Source organism: Idiotropiscis lumnitzeri, chromosome 8 (genome assembly GCF_059441095.1).
Source record: "Idiotropiscis lumnitzeri isolate Australia: NSW breed Sydney's pygmy pipehorse chromosome 8, RoL_Ilum_1.0, whole genome shotgun sequence".
Lineage (NCBI taxonomy): Eukaryota > Metazoa > Chordata > Actinopteri > Syngnathiformes > Syngnathidae > Idiotropiscis > Idiotropiscis lumnitzeri.
In genome coordinates this window covers 21,647,594-21,665,585 of record NC_142398.1, presented here as the reverse complement: position 1 = coordinate 21,665,585, position 17,992 = coordinate 21,647,594, and the positions used below count along the sequence as shown (strand labels likewise).

The 17,992-nt window shown below is 43.3% G+C and overlaps 2 protein-coding genes across 4 annotated transcripts; one reads left to right on the top strand and one right to left on the bottom strand.

The window, feature by feature from the left end:
• The first annotated feature begins 3,953 nt into the window (after nt 1–3,953).
• Nucleotides 3,954–8,488, top strand: scoca (short coiled-coil protein a). Of its 2 annotated transcripts, none has more exons than XM_088302496.1 (4): nt 3,954–4,132; nt 7,287–7,358; nt 7,440–7,520; nt 7,751–8,488. In XM_088302496.1, the coding sequence occupies exons 1-4, from the start codon at nt 4,069–4,071 to the stop codon at nt 7,891–7,893; spliced, it is 360 nt and encodes a 119-aa protein (XP_088158622.1). In that variant the 5' UTR covers nt 3,954–4,068; the 3' UTR covers nt 7,894–8,488. The 2 variants fall into 2 exon arrangements, with proteins under 2 accessions (XP_088158622.1, XP_088158623.1); XM_088302497.1 differs by having other exon boundaries at nt 3,970–4,132; nt 7,265–7,358; nt 7,751–8,479.
• A 568-nt stretch (nt 8,489–9,056) lies between these two features.
• Nucleotides 9,057–17,396, bottom strand: clgn (calmegin). Of its 2 annotated transcripts, XM_088302495.1 has the most exons (16): nt 17,162–17,396; nt 16,203–16,275; nt 15,418–15,651; nt 15,266–15,339; nt 14,864–14,922; nt 14,627–14,768; nt 14,382–14,463; nt 14,060–14,252; nt 13,359–13,548; nt 13,138–13,251; nt 12,099–12,255; nt 11,365–11,580; nt 11,157–11,273; nt 10,933–11,080; nt 10,357–10,511; nt 9,057–10,221 (listed from the first exon to the last, which is right to left on the bottom strand). In XM_088302495.1, exons 3-16 carry the CDS (start codon nt 15,649–15,651, stop codon nt 10,150–10,152), a joined length of 1,953 nt encoding a protein of 650 aa, XP_088158621.1. In that variant the 5' UTR covers nt 16,203–16,275; nt 17,162–17,396; the 3' UTR covers nt 9,057–10,149. The 2 variants fall into 2 exon arrangements, with proteins under 2 accessions (XP_088158621.1, XP_088158620.1); XM_088302494.1 differs by lacking the exon at nt 16,203–16,275 and having other exon boundaries at nt 17,162–17,395.
• Between the last annotated feature and the right edge of the window lie 596 nt (nt 17,397–17,992).

The window sequence follows — 17,992 nt, the reverse complement described above, 5'->3', positions numbered from 1 at the left end:
CGCTTTGTGGAATCAACACACCCGAAAGTCGTAACTGGCGACCGTTCAAAAATCCAAAATATATTCTTGCTTTTTTAAACCAAGGGGGGCAAAGTGTGGATTTAATTGCAGATACACTTGCGAGGCCATTTTCAAGTCGGAATTTTCAAGAGAAGCTAGGTTGTCCAACACACACTCAGTACCGCGTAAGTGTGTTCCTGTATATTATAAATGACAGTATAATGAGGGGCATTTATGCAAGTCGGTCTAAGTTGAACTTCACCGAAGGCCTTTGTGCGAACTGCTCGGCCCGCCACTAGTACTACACCACCATTCCTGCAACTATCCGGGAAGAAATTATAGCCGAGGAGACTTTTTTTTTTAAATGCCACAGTGGGATTGCAGGGGCATAAGTTTGAGAAAGACTGTCAGACAAACATTTGCCAAAATACAATCCTGAAATAAGGACTGGCAAATTTGTTTTTGAAGTACTGCCCAGGTACCGGTACAGTAGAACTATTAGGAATGTTGCTGAAATTTTGTGGAGAAATTACACCTCTCACTTCAAACAAGTCTTGCAAGTCTAACAAGCCTTACATGACGTCACGTGAAATTGACCACATTTCACCTCAGCGTATCTCAACCAAGGAAATAAGTGCACACAGAAGAAAGCAATCAGTGATGTTGAAGAGGAATTCCATCAAACTGGAGAAATAGAATGGATCGTGGTCTATCCCAGCTGACTTCAGGCGGTAGGCGGGGGACACCCTGAACTGGTTGCCAGCCAATCGCGGGGCACACAGAGAGGAACAACCATCCGCGCTCACACTCATACCTAGGAGCAATTTAGAGTGTCCAATCAACCTGTCATGCATGTTTTTGGAATGTGGGAGAAAAACAGAATACCCGGAGAAAACCCACGCAGACAAGGGGAGAATATACAAACTCCACACATGAAGGCCGGAGCCGGAATCGAAACCACGTCCTCGGCACTGTGAGACCAACGTGTTAACCAGTCATCCACCGTGTCGCCAATACTCTCCTCTATTTATAATTTCGTATGTACCTGCGGCTAGAAAGCAAAGGCGGAGTGTCTCTTCCCTGGAAATGAATGGGTGCAGTCAGTTTGTGAGGCAAAACAATCAGCTTTTTAGTTTCTTAAAATATCCACACTTTCTCCTTTATTGTGTCCTGTTTCCACTCTTTGTGGCCATCGTTTTGTGTCTTGACAATCCTGCCATGTTTTTATGGTTCAGTACAGTCCAGTATTTTGTTTGTGGAGCTTGAGGGTGGCAGTTCTTCCATTGCAGCACATGGGTCGTCGACTGTAATTTTCACTTATGCGGCGGGCCTAATGTGCATGATTTGGGGATGGAGGAGGAATATGCAAACGCCACACACGAGGAGATTCGACCCCACAACCTCTCAACTCTGAGGCAGGCAGACATGCTGACTGCGAACCGCCATGTTGTGTTTGTGTTTGTTCAGAGGCTAATTTACAAACCAAAGCTATGCCATCATGTTCTTCCGGAAGCGAAAAGCCTGTCAACCCTTTCGGAGAAGGCAAGCTTGCGAAAACTGCTTTCAATTGTTCTGATGGTAACTTTGAAATGAAACTTTTCCACTTGCAAATCGTAGCAAGGGAGAATGCTTGACTCTAAATTGTTTGGAAATTAAAAAAGTCTCTGTAAGATCAATTCTACTGCACCTTTCCTTCCTGGTCCTCTCTTTTGTTTTTTTTTAAGTGTGAAATGTGACCCATTCATAAAACACACAGTTCTTATTCTGTTGCATGAATGGCAACAGGTGGATACACAGACTTTTTGTACCGTCTGCCATCTAGCGGGAGAGCGTTGTTGTGCCTGTCAGTATACGTTGTTGGCATAAAGACGCATTATTTGTTGTGAATAAAGCAACAAATTGAAATTGTATAATTTCATGTGGCACACCATATGATGTTCACGTGCCACAATTCCGTTTTTGTGAATGATTGCACTAGAACAACAATTGTTAGTATTGAAGCGGGCTGTTTGCACCAAAGACTTTTTTTTTCTCCAAGCACAGTAACAAAGAAACCTACGCAAGGTCTGAAAATGATTCGGACTAACCTTCACACACTTTTGTGGGGAGGCAGCTGCAGATTTGTGTCAATTATATTTGCATAAAAAGTATGTCAATGCATGACTGAATGTAAACAGGTCCGGGTTAGTTTGGGGGCAAAAAAAGACAATGTTGTGGAGGAGTGAAGACAAAAATGGCGGGAAGCAGGAAAGGCAATGAATGGATGCAAGATTGTCTAAAAATATATATTTTTTTTAGTTTTTGGAGGAGGGTGTTGACCGCAATAAACTTACGAAATAATAATAAAAATTATTTAAATTATATTATTGTTATACTGTTGTTTGATGACCAACGCATTAAAGTTGATGGCCATGACCAAAATAAAATGTCTTCTCTATACATCCCTTTCTATGCTTTAGAATTATAGTCTGTAGTGACGTCAGCTTGTTTTGGTCTGGATGGCAGAGCAGGTCAATTTGTCTCTGCTATTGCTCTTGATTACTGGCAGTGTCACAAGTCATGATAATGTGGCTCAAGTGAAACAACTCTGTTGTTGTTTAATAAAAGCAAAGCATGTCTGTCCTCCCCCACCCATCCCAAGAACAGTGAGTGTAAATAGGATGAGATACGTAAGAAAGAAATAACACAGAGAGGTAGATAGTGGAGAGGGGAAGAGAAGAGGACGGAGCTGGGGGCATGTGTGGTGAAGATCATAAACTTACAGTGTAGCCTTTCCTGGTTGCCTGCAAAGTCTGGAACGTATTTTTACTGGAGCAGATCACATTTCTTGTGACAAGTGCAGACATGCACACAGACATATCATTAAAAAAATTATAAAATGTAAAATGATGGGGCGGGGTATATGGTGTCGTATACGGTACTTAATGATTGACTGAGGGAAATAAATATTGGATCCTCAAGGGGCACCACCACCTGGTGCCCTCCCCAGCTTGTTAAGGAACTCCCGGTAGAAGTCCCGAAGAAACGAAGGATAGAGGATGAGGGACTTTGAAATCCAGAAACGTTCCACCGGGCCGTTCAGGAGGACGGCTGAGGGTGCTAAAGGAGACCGGCTTCAGGAGGGTCTCATGAAAATGGAGAGTGGTCCAAAAGGCGGGCGCACAGGTCTTTAAATAACCATTTGGGAGGCCATATATGAGAGGAGGGTGGCCGAAGGGCTGGCGCCATCGAAGCAGGATCGGGTAATGATAATGGATAATTTTACGTTTATTACTGAGTGTCATATTATTTTGTCAGGATTTTAATTTAATTATGGGGCCCTTCTGGGCCCCCGTAGATCATGGGCCCCAAGAATCCTTCTCCTTATCCCCCCTTTTCGGCGCCCCTGGATCGCACCTTAATTTGAAGGACGCTGTCGCTGCACTCACTTAATCCAAGCTATTGTACAGTAAAATCTGTTTTTATTGTTTTGCTGTGTTCATCGTCAACCACGAGAGGGCAGTAGAACACAACAAATCCAACTCGAGAAAAAGTCCCCCTTCGTGTCTTCTAAAGGCATTTCGGCTCAACAGGCTGTTGACGTGAAGGACAAAACAGCACTAATGAACCACTTAACCCAATAACATATTCCACACTATTAACTAAATCGTATTAAATCGAGTTTATTGAACAATTTATTGAATTGGTTTTCTGACCCGCGCTGATAGAAAAATCTGGCTTGCTGACAATTCAGGTTAATGTGTGACTGGAGCGTGAACATCATGTTGAGTTTATAAACCCCTTGATTTGGTGTTACTACTACTAAAACTTTGACCTGTGACGTTTTCCTTGCAAGCACTTAGTGCTCTTTGCTGCCATAGAGTTGTTTTTCCTTGTAACTGGAGTCACCAGTCAGGTCGGGTCAGTAGCTGTGACGTTGTAAATGATTCAAGCAGCAGGTGAGTGTGGAGGAAGGGCCAATGTGAGGAGGAAAGTGAGTGAGATAAAGAGACAGCAAAATCATTACTGCTTTTCAAAGACAAAAACAAGAAAGAACAGCAAGCGAAGGAGAAAAGGGAAAGTAAGGCCATGGAGGCCAACTTGGGGGAGGAAGATGAGACTTTTACAAACATCTCGCTGGCAGACGACCCAGGTAAAGCCTCATAAAAACTTCCTTTTGTACATGTGAGCATGGAAAGGAAGTTTACATTCTTCTCATCTTAAAGTTCACCAGTAAGAATGTACTAAGAAACTGAATCAAAGTAGTTCATTTCCACTCCCTATTTTCAGCAGTCACATTGTAAAGTGAAAACAAAGCAAGGAGGCAAATGTTAGAATTGATGTTGGAGAAAAACAAAACTTTGATATTTACTCTAACTCCTTTCAAAGCTGCATTGCTTAGATCCTGGAATGAAATACGCAAAACGATGAATCCATTTATTTCATTTGCATTTTGACCGTTACCTTAAAAAATATTTTCTGCAATGTTTTGACACAAAAGAGAAGCCTAAAATTACACTTACAAATGATGGTTTGTAAACAGTTTCTCATTCAAACTTGAATTTGTTACATGTTGAATGAGAAACAGTAGCAGTATACAATGCACTTGCAGCAACAGTAAACACCTGACCTTTGACCATTTGACTCAGGTTGTTTGTTTGTCAATTTTGAATGAGGCAATTTTGCATGTGGCATCACATTCGTAAAGTGGTTAGTACGTCTGCCTCACAGTTTTGAGGTTCAGGGTTTGAATTTTTGTCCCGGCCTTCCTGCGTGGAGTTTGCATGCACTTTGACACTCATGCTCCTTACAGTCATAGGTGTGAATGGTTGTATGTCTTCTGTGTGGTTTGTTTCCACGTCAGCTGCATGGAGTCTCTCACTTAATACAAATTATTCTATCATGTTCTCTCTAGTTTGTTTGCTAGTTTGTGTAACCTCTCCCTTCACACTTCTGTATAGTATGCACACACAGATGCCGCCACACATCTTGGCTAATCACGAGGCTTTAACTGAAAAAACATGAGGAAAAACAAGAAATCGACTCCCGTTGTTCACGTCAAAGCACTGTCACTAAAAAAAAACTGATCGTTCACGATCGACACATATAGTATATAGCTAAACATATAGACGTTTAGCTAACGTCTACATTCATAGTTCTCTGTAAGTTATAATCAAACGTTTAAGTATGTCAAGTCAAAAAATGTCTCTTCATATTACTATTTTCTTGGTGCCTCCACACGTGTAAACACAGTATTCTGATTAATATTGCATCGGTGTAAAATGAAATAAGCAGAAAAATCAACCTGTTTTTATCCATCTCAAAGGGCGGCCATGTTGTTCTTTACTTTCACCTGAAACTGACGTCACAGTGCCGACGAGGCTCAGCTTGCGAATGTCACAGCCCGTTTGTTTTCGAGGTTTGGTTAAAGATAGATAGATAGATAGATAGATAGATAGATAGATAGATAGATAGATAGACAGACAGACAGACAGACAGACAGATGATAGCTACAGCCCCCCCTGTCAGTCAGTGTAGGCACACACGCACATGCAGTGGTGAGGAATCCTCATCACATTCGTTGTCGTCATCGACAGTGAACACCTAGTGTGTGTGGTGTGTGTTCGTTTGTCTGTCTGTGTAACGACACTCTTTAGTTCGAAGAGCACTCACACAGTCTCGATTTCGGTGAGTGGGAAATACGATATAACTCGCTTTTGTTCGCAGCTTTCCCCCGCTTTTGAAATTGAATATGCTGCCTCGAGCTGTGTGAGTTAGCGTACGTCTAACGTTAGCTACATCCCGATGGCCAAACCACATCGATAGGGCGGCTAAGTCGAAATATTTTTGCAACACCTTCCGCGTTGAGATTTTGAATGTCTTCAACTTTGAGTTTACGTGTTGTTAGTGAAATGCTACTCTTGTAGTTTCATTAGTGGGCGTTCGTAGATTGCTGCAAAAGCTAGTTAGCTAGAAAAGCTAAATTGGACGCGTCCATCTTCGGACATGGTCATCGCTGGCTTGATTTAACTCACGCGTTACTGTCAAGTTGAATTGATCTAGTACTCGAGTGTTATTGCACACATTTCCTACCCACAGGTTCATTTAACGTATATTCGTTCGGCTATGTTTACACACATCGGTGTAAACATCGGCCTACAAGCTATAGTGATGGGCATTGCTGGGGTTAGAGGTCGTTATAAACATTCGTGAGACGGTTTTCCAAAAGCTAAATGATTCCGAACTGTATCTAATAGATCGCAGGAGTCTCGCGCTTAATATGTTGGCAACTTGGTGGTCTTTCTCGAGTTGTAAGACGTTGCAGCACTCAAGCCAATCTATTTCATTGTAACCATGCTAATCTATCGATAACGATTGAAGCTAGTTTTTTTTTAAAGAACAGCAGTGATTTAGACGCTCGAATATAAAGAACGTGACCAGAAAACTGTTAAGAGTCCAATGAAGCAACTAACAGGGTGCGGCAACGGCGGCTCAGTCGAAGCCTCAACCATCACAGAACCGATGCAGCCATGCAACCGAATTTCTGAACTGTGTGTACGTGAATTCATGCAGTGGCCCAATTCAGTGTTGATTCCCAAATCAACAATGAACCCCTGCTGTATCATGGTTTGTCAGGCAAGTCAGGATTTAGAGTTGCACACCGTCAGTGTCCATGTTGTTGTGCAGCAACATGCTGGGCAGCTCTCAGATGAATTAATGTAAAGGCGCAGTGTAATTCAGAACAACAAAACAACGAGGATGCCACTTAGTCAGACCCGTCCCCAGACTTCAGTCTTTTGGGGGGCACATGAAATACACAGAGTCACAACATCATTCTCTTCTCGTCCGGGCAGCCAGTTCAAAACATTGCTCTTGGAGTCACAGAATCAATTTCTTCTGCTTGTTAGTACAACCGCCAACTGCATAACAAGTTCCCAAGTCGTGCACGACATTTTTCAATGCAACGGGGGCTAATGATTGCTTAGAAAAGAGGGTAAAAAAAAAGTTAAACTTCTCTGTGAAATTAAACCCGCTGTAACGAATACTAAATGTTACTCGAATTTTGCCTATTTCCTTTTTTCCCGCACACGTCTTCTCCTCCTTGATACCACAGAAAAATTCTTAACCAAAACAGTCTTGTATGCGACGCTACTCCTCTTTAGTGGCAAGAGGACTCGGATAGCGAAATCGTCAGGCAAAGATAGGATTCCTAGAAATGGAATAACTGCCAAATGATTCTCACAATTAACTTTTTTTTTTTTTAATCATCCACACCCTACCTAAGTGTGTGTGTCATTCTGATCCAGTGGACAGCAGAGCTGCAGCCCTGTATACTAAGCCAGAGAACGATCTCTTCATCATGAACTGCGACATAGATGGTATGTGTACCCTTTCTTGACATTGTGTCCGACAACAACGAATTTGTAGTGTGGAGATGATGCTACTCGATTCGCTTTCAGGGGACATGGAGAACCAGGTGGAGATGGAGGAGAAGACAAGGCTAATAAATCAGGTGTTGGAACTTCAGCACACTCTGGAAGGTAACACACATCACTAAGTCCTATCAATGGTCAGCTGTTTTTAGAACGGGCCTGCAGGCTCCGCGTAGTCGTTTGGGGACAACCTTGTGCCCGCAGGCATCACAATGGTGACCCCTATTTTACAGCATAGACAGCAATTGAAGTGAACAAAATCCAGATGCCTTTTTATTCACCAGGATCTTTTTTTTCCTGATGGAAAATCTAAACGAAACAACTTCTGTTCCCTGCAGACCTGTCAGCGCGGGTGGACGCGGTCAAAGAGGAAAACTTGAAGTTAAAGTCGGAGAACCAGGTACTCGGTCAGTACATCGAGAACCTCATGTCTGCGTCCAGCGTCTTTCAGACCACGGACACTAAGAGCAAACGCAAGTGAGTTGAGCTGAGGAGAGACGTGAAAGAGGCGAGCTACGTCCTCCCCGAGACTTGGGCCCCGATTGAAAATGCTTTGTCACCCGTTCTGCTTGCTCTGCCAGCGCTGATTCACTTTTCATTTGTCATGTGGCACTTGTTCCGGGTTATTATTGCAGCAACATTATTGGCGGCCGCGTGTGCGCAGCATACATGTAAAAATACGTGTAGGTAATTTGTGAATAGGTGCAAATGATAACGGTGGAGCTTAAGTCGATTTTAATTAACATTCACAACATAACTATTTTACGTACAACTCTCCAGACTACTGCCAGGTGTTGCGAAAAGTTTTTGCTCTCCATACCACAGATGCGGGAGGTGTGTCACATGACCGACTAAATTAGTCCACGGAAGGGTCATGAGTCACTTCTTGACTGTATATCGAGGTCATAACCTTGCACTGTTGTGACCAACCTTGTTTTCTGTTGAAAGACAATGTGATCCCAGATTTTTGTTTCAGCCTCCAACATTTACGCGGGGTGAAACAAACCGGACAATAATGAATAATGTTAACTTAATTTATGTTTTTGTTGTCAAGTCATAATGACCACACGATGCATGACTTTTTTTTCCATTACCAAGCAGAACAGTGTTCCTGTAAACTGTATTAGAATGGCATGTACACATTTAGCCCTCGCCCCTGGTAGTTAAGCATATCTATGATAAAAACTTGTTTCGTCAGTCGTGATACGAAGAAAACATCATTTGTTTGCTGCAGGTTGCTTGAATAAAAAGCGTTGATCTGGATGAGTTAAGACGGGAAGCACTTGACGCGAGCAGAAAACAGATGCTTTCTCCTTGAAAGCAGTTAAGTGCATTTGAGTGCTATTGATCTAGTGTGGGAGACCAGAACTGGAAATGTGACGCTGTTCTCCACATTGAACTGTAACGTGAAGGGCGCGGCCCTTTTCAAAAATAGAATTAGCAGCAAAATTCAAATGCTCGTGAAATGTTCATTGAATTGGAGAAGTTGTCATTCATGTCGTAACATTTGGTGGAAATGCTACTCTTTAAAGGGAAAAGTAATTTATTCAAATTATTTTGATATATTTAGGCTGTATGAAAAGTATTTTAGACTACAGTATAGACTCCAGGAGCCATCTTTGTGTGAAAAGATACCATGCACTGTTACTTTCCAACATTGTTTTTAATAAAAACTTTAGTTGTATGCTCACGCTGGATTTGTTTTGTCCGCACGTCATCGTAATAACAAATACTCTTATTATTAAATATTTCCGTTTTATTTTCAAGAGCAATGTGCAGTTTGCAAACACACGTAAACAGGGAGATGGTAGATGCCAATTTCTGGCAGGAACTTTACAAAGGCTTTTTGAGACTTCAGGAAAAAAAAAAAATTGTGTTCCTTGGGTATGTCGCAAAAAGTTTTGCTTTTGCAAAAATATGTTGACAGAACTGGCAAGGCCTTCACATTTGGTGCTAAATTCACACACAACCAAGATCCATACATTACGTGATTACAAGCCTCCAGCCACTGGACAACGATATTTTGTTGTTACCGCTTAAAGGAATGCACCATGTACCAAGATAAAAGATTTTGTGCCTAATCTGATTTGGGGGGGGGGGGGTTGGTGCATTGGCTTTACGCGGCGGTCAGTGTACTGCAGAGTGCCCTTCAATTATATCGTCTATCTATACGTACGAGCGTAACACTTAAAACTAAAGATATTGATCTCTAAATTGTTAAATATAATGCCACAAACGCCCAAAAAAGCTATGAGGTCCCATTTGTTCACACAGCGGTAACCTCGTCGTCTCCGTCTGGAACGCTGCCAAGTTGGTCAAAACTCAACCAGCGAGGAACCGTGTCCTTATGCATGTTCTTGAAAGCAAAGTCCAGATGCTGTCCATTGCCTTTTCTCTGACGAGATGGATCGATGAATGGAGAGAGAGAGAACAACACATGATAGGCTGCCAGGCGATGAATGGTTGAACAAAGGAAATAAATGATGCCGATTTCGTAACAGACAATAAAATGCAGAGGGAGGGAAAATAAAACATCTAATTCGCAAAGTACTCGAGATGCATCTGAAAGGCGGGACGGTAGTTTTGTTTGTCGCAGAGGGGTGAAAGATGGAAATGTGGCAGCCCGGGTTACTGGCGGCTGCCAGGGGATTGGAGGAAATGCACGTTCAGTCCTGCTCATGGAGGAGCGATGGTGCTTCCGCGTCGGCCCTGTAGTCGAGTTGGTGTCGCTGTCACCTCAGTCTTTCCGTACCCGCCTCTTCCTCACGGCTTGTTTGTTGCTCTCGGCAGCGTCACTGCCTCCATCCGGCTGCAAGTTAGAACACCGAGCGCAAAATGAAACGGTGATCACGTCCACGTGGCTGTTAAATGTCATGTGGGCTACATTTGTTGGCAATCTCATTTCTGGATTCCAGACCCAACGTGAACACTTTTTCCCACTTACCTCCTCCTCTTCTAATGTTCTCTCAGAAGATTTACTTTCTTCCTCCTCCTCCTCCTCTTCTTCCTCATCTTCCTCTTCTCCAACATCCTCAATGTCACCATCCCCCTCTGGTTGGTCCTCACTTAGATTTGGACCATCCTTGTCCTCAGCGTCAGCTGTAGTTTCAATTTACAGCAGGGGTGTCAAACTCAAATACACGGTGGGGCTAAAAGTAAAACTTGAACAAAGCCGCGGGCCAGCATTTAATTCTTTAAAAACAATATAAATGCTGATTTTTATTGAAAATTCGTTTTATAAGTGGTTTTATTAATACAATACAATGTTTAGTTTTTTAAATTACTATTATCATTTTGAATGTTACTATTATATAGAATGTAAAATGGTATATCCAAATATAATTACACAAATTTGGCCCACAGGCCAGAGAATGACACCTATGCTTTACAGTTTGTTTACCACATTTACTGCCATTGATGGCTAAAGACGTCAAAGACGCCTTTTTTTTTTAAAACTCTGCGGCTAGTGAAGGAGTTAAGTAAATGGGAAAAGCAACATCAGTCGAGGTGTCTGTCTGACCTGCAGGCGCTTCAGCGTCCGCGGCCTCGATATCTTCATCATCCTTGTCCGCGCCAGCTGATGCCTCTTCCTCCTCTTCCTCTTCATCCTCTTCTTCTATGTCAGCCTGCGGCACATCCACTTTCTTGTATACGTAGTCATCTGGTTTCTGCGACCCAAAAAAAAAAAAAGTCAGGATCATGCATGTACACATAAAAAATGTGGACTTAAACATCTCATGGTACCTTGGGCCAGCAAAAGAGCACCACAAGTCCCACAGGCAAAGCGACCGTCAGGATGTAGACCACCCAGAGCCACGGGCGCTCCTCCGCTGCAATCATCAGCTGGGCAAAAATGCCAGGCTGAACGGAGGACAATTCGAACCCTTGTGAATATCGACGGAGCTCATCAATGCGGATTTGCTGTTCTCATGAAGCGAGCATTTCCACTGACCTCGTTGGCACTGGCCACCAGCTTCTTCAAACCCCAACTGTCCGAGGCCCAGCGGTCAGCAACTTCTTTGTGGGAGGTCACAATGAAGTTGTCGAAGTAGATGTCGGAAGTCATGGACCACAGTTCCAAGCCCACGGCTTTGAAAGGCATCATTTTGAATGGCTGCAGGTCCTCAAAATAATCTGGGTTCAGGATTTTACGAGGCTTCCATTCCCCCTTTTTGGAGAAAAGCCAAGAATGAAATCAAACATCAACGTGCTCAGACGCTCATGCAGACAACGGGCCTGATTTACCAAGATCGTAAAACGCGTGCGATAAATTGCACATTCACTTCGTCCAATGAGATCGCACGCCCGTGGCGATCACTTGCTCAGAAGAAGTTCACCAATAATTTGGGGAAACACAAAAGCCGCATTGCATTTGATGTTACTTCTCCCGAGTGTGTGGGAATTGGATTTATTGGCATATTTTTGGTTTCGTTTGGCAGAGGTAAGCGCCAATTTTTTTCAGTGCACTGAAATGACCCACTTGCAAGTAAAGCAAGCTTTGTTTTTTTTTTTTTTTGCATGACCCCTCTTGTGACTAGCTCTGAATTTTGCCTGTTTTGTAAACGTGAGCGCCAAGTTAGAATGTTAGCTTCCATACCTATTTACACGAACAATCAATTTAGCGCCCATTTTTGCGTGTGCCGACCTTTTGTAAACCAGGCCCAGAGAAAACAAAGCAAAGTTTACCTTAAAGTTGGGGTTGTCTACCAGTGGGGCTTTCCACTTGCCTTTGTACTGAGGGTTGTTAATCATGGGTCGCTTCCACGGCCCACACCCTGGAGCATTTTCACAAGCTGGGTTGGGGATCTGCTGGGCCTCCCATTCTCCATCCATCTCCTTATCCCTACGCACAGGAGAGCTGTCAGGCGACATAGTTCCGAATAACTGACCCCCACCCCCAAAGGGTTTGGAATTTCCTTTTGTGGGTTTTGAGGACGCACCTCTCCAAAGGCGTCTTCCTGCTGCGCTTCATTTTATTAAATGGACTCTTACATCATTCTAACTCATGTTGTATAGCACCATATTGTGTTAAATGTTGCCCACTCGGCATCCGTTGCAGCCTGGAAGCGGGATTGCCCCATCTGCGGCCCCTTATCAAGATTTCTTATTTTTCTCCTTGGTTAAGAGCGGTGGATGTCGTTAATATTTGTCAAGTGAGGGAATGTGAAGCTCTTTGAGACACTTTGTGATTAAAGTCAACCCAAAATCGTAAGTGACAATAGAATTAGAAATCTCTTTGTCATTGTACTCAAGTGTGCAACGAGATTAGATATGCTCTATACGGCGCCAAACACGGTATTTTGATTCCTATTGCGTTTGTGCAATATGAGTTAAGCAGCAAAATCTTCCTGTTTTTAGCCATCTCATTGGGTGGACATTTTGCCACAGTTGCTCAAGGCTGAGGTAACGACCAAACACAGCTCAACTGTATTCAAAAGCTGAGCCATGATTGGTTGTTATCTGAGCACTGCAACTGTGATGTCATTTTCAGGGGACAGCAAATTTGATATGAACAAAATCGGGTGGATTTTCCGGTCAAAGGCATATTCCACAAATGCAAGATGCATACATATTATTGTTAAAAAAAAAACGGCAAATTACTGCTTTTGTCTAAATCTGGCTCCTCAATCCAAATGACTTCAAATAGTTTTTTTCGGACTCAGTTGCCACCAGATGGTGCCAAAGTGTTCTGCGTTTGTTGGAAATGTGTTCACTATCTACTTGCCAGTCTTCTGGTTTCTCAGAATTCGGATCGGGGATGAATTCCGGTTCCTCGTCCAGCCAGCCTTCTGGCTGCACTGCATCTGGGTCTTCAATCTTTGCGGGTGCATCTTCATCCCTGACGCAAAATAGTTTTTACTTTACAAATCGACAGTCATTTGGCAACAATTCCGCACGGCCATCGGCTGGAAAAGCGGGTTCGACTAGCGTGCATGTTCATATCACCAGTCGTCAGGCTTGACAGCGTCGGGCTCGGGAATCTTGGCCCTCTCATCCCAGTCCTCCGGCTTGGAATCGTTTGGATCGTCGATCTCTTTGGGCGGGTTGACTGGCGGGACCACGTCATTCAGTAGGTTGCCGCGGTTCACGCTGAACTGGTCAATGAACATCTCATAGCCGTTGTCTGGGTTCAGGACTGCCAACGAAGGAACACACCAGACATGAATCACTGATGCTTAACTTTGTTATTGCAACAACTTGAGGGGTATATTTAGAGAGCAAAAGTAGCGGTGACTGGTAAGGAATAAGCACCATATGGAGGGTGACGTCCTATCCCTCTCGCACAGAAAAAAATCCTGTCCCATTCCAACATTTAAAAAAAAAAAAAAGAAATATGACTCCCATCCCAGTATCGCTCCGATTTCGGAGGTCAGATTTTTTTCTCAGACAAAAAAAAATGTTAGCTTCATTCAGGACTTTCAATTGCCCATACATGTAAATGACGACGCTTGTCTAAATGGCGGCCAATGCGGAGTGTCCCTCACCTCACCTGCGACTTTCAAGTGGACAAGCGCTATAGATAAAAATGGACGGACGCTGAGCTCCACCATAGGCTTGCATTTCATCTTGCGATCTTAAACCGGCTGAATTTCGCCCCCAAAATCCCTCATCTGCCCCACGTGCATCAGCCCGGCATGCTACCTTACCCAAAGTGTAGAGGTGAGTCTTCTTGTCAGTGTAGAACTTCTTGAGGTCAACATCAGCCCGCTTGGCGTGCTTCTCCTCCACATCTTTGTTCAAGGGATTCTGGTGGCGGAAGATGAAGTGCAGCTTGTAGTCCTCGCCGCACTTGTCAGGTCCAAACATGATGGAGTAGGGTGTGCGGTCATGGAATTGCTCCTAAAAAGCCAGGATATTAAAAGTGTTAACAATTCACATAAAATAGAAAAAAATAAAACAATAGCAGTGAGGAATATTTGTATGAAGCGGTATTCCGTAAGTAAGCCCTCAATGACATCATTTACGCACCAGATTGATGTCACCAGTGTTTGAAAGCAGTTTAATATAAGCTCCACCGCAGTCAATGCCATCCTGGAAATTAACTTCGTACCTAGAAAACAAACGCACACAAAGCGATTACCTTCCACAAATTTTACCCAGTACAAATAAAATCTACTTTCTTCAATTAGCAAACTGCAGTTCTCTGTTGGGGAAAAAAGGAACTGTCACGGTCTGCGTGTGTGTGTTGCGTGTCTGCGTGCGTGTGCACTGACTGTACGACGAGGGGCTCATCCTGGAAGACAAAAGGTTTGTCCAGCATGGCGGCGATGGCATGATGCTTGGCACGGGATTTGAGCACCAAGCCTTGGTCTCCTGGAATCTTGTTCTCTTTCAGCTGCTCCACGGCCCACTTTCCTGCATTTAGCGCACACAGCAAGTCAACAGGGCCTTTTTTTCAAGGGGGAAGAAGAAACACATGCTTTCTGGTTGACGAGGAAAAAGAAACAAACCATCGTATTTGGCGATGTCGTCATCTGCATCTTCCTTCATCGTTTTGGACAACTGCCATCTAAGGAGACCACAAAAAATGCTAAACTAGAACGTGCCGATAATGTTTATGTTTGGTCAAAGATTGTAGTCGATGGAAAGCGTAAGTAAAGCGTGTTTACTTTTCAGCATCGCTAAACGGACAATATACACGGCGACTCATAAAGAACTTTTTGTGGAAAGGTCAATCGCTAACCGTTTCCGCTGTCAATATGTTACAAGCAACTGGCTAGGATAAACTCTGACTGAAAACAACCTCTGTCGTTGAGTGTAGTAACTTGAGTGATTGGGCCATTCTGTGCCTTCAAAGTTGCTATTTTGTTGAAACAAAGCCAAGTGCTGCGTGCATTCAGACTAGAGCTTACCTGCCAAGTGAGCCATCATCAAATGTCTCAGCAAAGTGCACATCTCCAGTGGGCACGGGAGTCTCGTACGTTACCTATAAAACCAACATCAATCAATTTGTCCAACAGGTAGCAATTTTAACTTGTTTTGCAGTCCCGTTTTTGGTACTCACTTGGAAGGACACCTTGTCACTGGCAGTGGTTTTATGGCCCGTTTCTTTTGCCTCATTTTCCTCAATGTCCTCCACCTCATCCGTGAGCAAAGGCTCCATTTCCTCCTCGTCCAAGCCAATCTCTTCATCGACATCTGATCGGTCAACTTCAACCTGCTTTTGGGCCATTACCACTGCCACGGTCAGGAAAAAGAGGAACAGCATCCGCTGCATCCAGCGCTTGTCCAGCTTCATCTTGAAAGACAAACCAACGGAAAGGTGCTAGCGTTAGAGGGGGACAACGCCAACAATAGAACGTGGAGAAGTGCAGGTGCAAATGTGGAGCTTAATTATTTACACCTCTGCAGAGTTAATCTAACACTGTGTTCAACTTGGTAAATTAACACCTACTCTGGACACAATTTAACTCTGAAAATTTTAGAATTACACTGTGGGGAGAAAATGTAACCCTCAAATCAGTGCAGATTTTTGCTTTGCATCTATTTGCTTGATAGTTTTTGTTTGTTTTGTAAAAAGAAAAGAAAAAAAAATTGAACTTCAAAGTCACCCTTGGAATCCTTTGATTTCCTTCATGTGGCAGACAAAGGAAACAAAGTTCTGACACCACAGATTTAGTCTTGAATGATAATGTGCATGATGTGGGAGGAAGCGGAACTTAAAAACTTTGGATCCACGGAACTAGAAGATTCTCACACGTACTACCCAATAAACTGCATTACTCTTGGTGAACTACAGTAACTACAAAGCAGGTTAATTCAGTACACAACACAGAAGTGAGTTTATACTTATTTTGTAGCGTTAGTAATGCCCCTGGTTGCTGTTGTCCTATTGGATGACGATCTACATTTAAGGTTGCATCTGATTGGTCAAAGAAAGATAATAAACACGTAGAGATGAAACTTGTCGTACATGTTTGCCATACGCAGTATTAGCCCCGAGTACAATACACGACTACTATAAAACACTACAAAAGACTTTACACGTCATGTTTTCATCAAGCTAGTCTACAAAATTACGTATTGCTTGTTCATCAATTATGAACTTGTGCGCGCGTGCGTGCGTGTTGCACAAACAGAATACAATTATATTTGACTCGCTTAACATACAAATACTGAAAAGAATCCGCGTGTTTCCTGTCGCATCAAAACACACCAAGCTTTTTGTACGGACTGAACTTTAGAGACTAATTTTAAATCTGTCAAACGAGGGAAATAATAAAGCGGGAGACACGTCGATTCCCAAGCGTTTTCTAAAACGCACAGCTGTGCACGAGTGACCACAACCAACCGAGCAATGGTCTGCGTGCATTGGGCCCAACATCCGCCCAATGAAGCAAGCTATAAGCGAACCAAGCACGAGAGTTTTGATGTCCTGGGACGGGTCATCGAGCTAACATGGCTGCCTGAGAAAACTGCGTCGTCCAAACTCTTCCGAAATGCAGGCTTTTTGCAGCTGCAGCAGCACCTGCTCATCTCCAGCCAATGTGTGCTCATCACCAAAACAGATCGAAAGAGCGCAAAGCGGTCCAGTGCAGGCGTATCTTCGAAATGTCACGCCATAAATAAAATGCCATCATCGCGGAACAATTTATAGCCAGTCAACAGATCGATACATCGCGTTAAGTGTAAACTGCGCTTTTAGAAAACATATTACATGCACGTACAACGGTTAGCTTGTTTTATTAGCAGCGATGTCGAAGGGGGGGAGAGAGAGAGACATGGAGAATGAATGAAGGCGCACAAACCTCGCGTAGCTTGTCGCGGAGAAATTCCTCAATAAACTATTCCTCCCTCCCCCCAAAAAAGAAAGGAAAAGAAAACCGACGATTTGTATTGCGCGAGGCAGTGACAAAACGAATGGACGAGGCGTCGGCGAACGCACACTTTGAAATGACGTACGCGATACACTGTTGACAGCACGGGCGAATAAAGTAACGGCTCAAAGGGTTCGACTGCAAACAAACGCGCATGCGCATTTGTGTAGATACGAGATGACGGTGGTCGAAACGTCTTGACTCCCTGAGATAAGAGCCGATGCTCAACATATGAGCAAGATCACTGAGTTGATTATTGTTAGTCACGAAATGCATTTTGCAAACAGTATCTTCTTTTAAAAAAAAACGATAATGGCAATAAATTTATTTTTCGTGTCCCCCCCCCCCTTCCGGTTCACTCGTGTTTAACATCACGCACGCCGTGATCACTACAAATAAAATCCCAGCGACAGACTCATGTCACGTTTTCATTCAACACTAACAATGTCAGCTCCGGGGAATTGTCAGACAGGAAGTGATGGGATATAACTCAAATTAAAAGTTAAACAGGAAGTGGGCGTGGTATAGATTTGAAAATAAAAGCAAAAAACTCTCAGACCGATTTATAATACTTGTTTAGCTTTTTATGACAATCGGCCTAAGCAGCCTCGTCACTGTTATATTATTCAGTGAAACTGCTTGTAAACTTCTAGTCCACAGTTTAGTGTACAGGTTTATACTTGATGTGCTCTTCATTTTGGATCATGAGTTAAACCACAGAAACGATAGCAGAAATTGTAAAACAGTGAATACGAAAAGGCT

Coding starts and splice junctions, on each gene's coding strand:
- scoca (XM_088302496.1), top strand. CDS start 4,069: ATGGAGGCCAACTTGGGGGAGGAAGATGAGACTTTTACAAACATCTCG. Junction 4,133..7,286: donor CTCGCTGGCAGACGACCCAG/GTAAAGCCTCAT, acceptor ATTCTGATCCAG/TGGACAGCAGAGCTGCAGCC. Junction 7,359..7,439: donor CATGAACTGCGACATAGATG/GTATGTGTACCC, acceptor ATTCGCTTTCAG/GGGACATGGAGAACCAGGTG.
- clgn (XM_088302495.1), bottom strand. CDS start 15,651: ATGAAGCTGGACAAGCGCTGGATGCAGCGGATGCTGTTCCTCTTTTTC. Junction 15,340..15,417: donor GTGACAAGGTGTCCTTCCAA/GTGAGTACCAAA, acceptor TTGGTTTTATAG/GTAACGTACGAGACTCCCGT. Junction 14,464..14,626: donor GATGAGCCCCTCGTCGTACA/GTCAGTGCACAC, acceptor TTTGTTTTCTAG/GTACGAAGTTAATTTCCAGG.